The 1,670-nt window shown below is 51.5% G+C and overlaps 1 protein-coding gene across 1 annotated transcript; it reads right to left on the reverse strand.

Moving 5' to 3' along the window:
• Window positions 1-674: 674 nt before the first annotated feature.
• On the reverse strand, window positions 675-1,467 carry LOC123074118 (uncharacterized). Its single transcript, XM_044497051.1, has one exon. The coding sequence runs from the start codon at window positions 1,274-1,276 to the stop codon at window positions 800-802; it is 477 nt and encodes a 158-aa protein (XP_044352986.1). The 5' UTR covers window positions 1,277-1,467; the 3' UTR covers window positions 675-799.
• Between the last annotated feature and the right edge of the window lie 203 nt (window positions 1,468-1,670).

Here is a 1,670-nt window from a genome sequence, read left to right on the forward strand (position 1 = left end):
AATTATGGGCAGGAGCATATGCTCCCGAGAGCCGAATTGGATTTCCGAAAACCTTCAATCAAACAGTGACAAAATGGAATGCAGCACCCTGAGAATGTCACTATAAACATTTCTTTTCCCCCACGACTCTTCTATAAAACCTTCAATCAAACACTGAGAAAATGGCCAAAGCAGCTGGGAGGCACACAGAATGCATCTCAGTTTATTTGAGAATTGTTCTTATGCACATCTGGTTAAGCAGTCTTATATTCCAACTGTTGTTCATTGCCATCTTTCCTTGCCACTAACAGTGCAGGTGCAGCATAGTGTTAACAGATAAACTGTATTGTGAGTGGTCTCCTGCTTTCCTGACGTGCTGAAGTTTTTTTTTTTGAACTGGCCAGCAATTGCTGGTTTTTCATTGACTTAAGTTGTTTCATCAAGCGATCATTGGGTGATGAAGAGAAAAGCAAAAGGAACTAGAGAGTATCATGCTGATACCGCACGGTACATGCATCTCCCAAATGCAGAGGCAGGGGGTCATCCTTCTTTTCAAAAAAAAAAAATCTCACCGTACGTGCCCATGAGGCCAACTTATGCAAATGATCATGAGTCCATGATGCCACTTTCCTTTACTCAAGAACTGCACTATCTATTCTAAGCAACAGGGGGAAACGCTGCATACTCCGGAGTTGTACAATAACACCGGATTGCCATTTATTCATCTACTATTATGTACAGAGCGCCAAACTCGCAAAAGCATACACAAATACAGAACTAGTAGTATATCACAGCACAATGAGCGGCCAAGATTGATCGATCAGAAGCGACGCGCCAGCCTCCAGAACCACGCCACGATCCCGTCCTCACTGTCCTCGTCGTCTGAATCCGAGTCGCTATCGGTGTCCGAGAAAGAGTCCTCGCCGGGCCGCTCCTGTTCCGGCCCGTGCTCCTCCAGCATCTCGCTCTTCAACGCTGGATGGCCCTGGCCGCCGAAGGCCAGCGACTCGTCGGAGACCGCCACGTCGTCGCCGCCGCACCGGATGATCTGGGGGGGCTGGCGGGCCGGGTGAACCTCCATCTCCTCCTCCGCTGTTATGGAGTGGACTTTGGTCGGGTCGGCCGCCTCGGCAGCCGCCAACTGCTTGGCCAGAAGCGGCTCGGCGGCGGCCACGCGGTCAACGGCGACGGGTACTACTTGCGTCGGAAGCTCGACGGGGCGGCGCGCCGGGACAGAGCCCACGAGGAGGCAGCAGACGAGCACGAAGAGGGCAGCGGCGCCGCCGGTGCGCGCCATCGGTGTTGCTCGTGGTGGCGCGTGATCAGCGTGGTGGTGGAATGGAAGCGTGGAAGGGAATAAGCTGGGCTGGGGGCTATGCAAAAGAGTGAAAGACCAGTTGGAACTTTCGATGTATTTAGAGTTGGGGATTATGAAAGGTCGTTTGATTAGTCGCTAAGGAAACGCCCCCTTGTCGCCTTCATGTTACGAGAGGGAGACGACTTGAGCGAGAGCGATATAGGAGGTAGAGGGGCACCAAGGTAACTCACAGCACATTGTTTAGCATGCTACAGGTTTTATGGTGTCGCTGGTATTCTTTGCAACGCACATAGTATGGTATGAGTCTATGAGATATGTAGATTTTTTATGGAACAGAGTGACCAACTCGCAAAGGGGAGCAAACGCGCAGGTC

The sequence above is a fragment of the Triticum aestivum genome, chromosome 3D (genome assembly GCF_018294505.1).
Source record: "Triticum aestivum cultivar Chinese Spring chromosome 3D, IWGSC CS RefSeq v2.1, whole genome shotgun sequence".
Classification (NCBI taxonomy): domain Eukaryota; kingdom Viridiplantae; phylum Streptophyta; class Magnoliopsida; order Poales; family Poaceae; genus Triticum; species Triticum aestivum.

Bases quoted from the DNA above. Each gene is read 5' to 3' on its own strand.
- LOC123074118 (XM_044497051.1), bottom strand. From the start codon at position 1,276: ATGGCGCGCACCGGCGGCGCCGCTGCCCTCTTCGTGCTCGTCTGCTGC.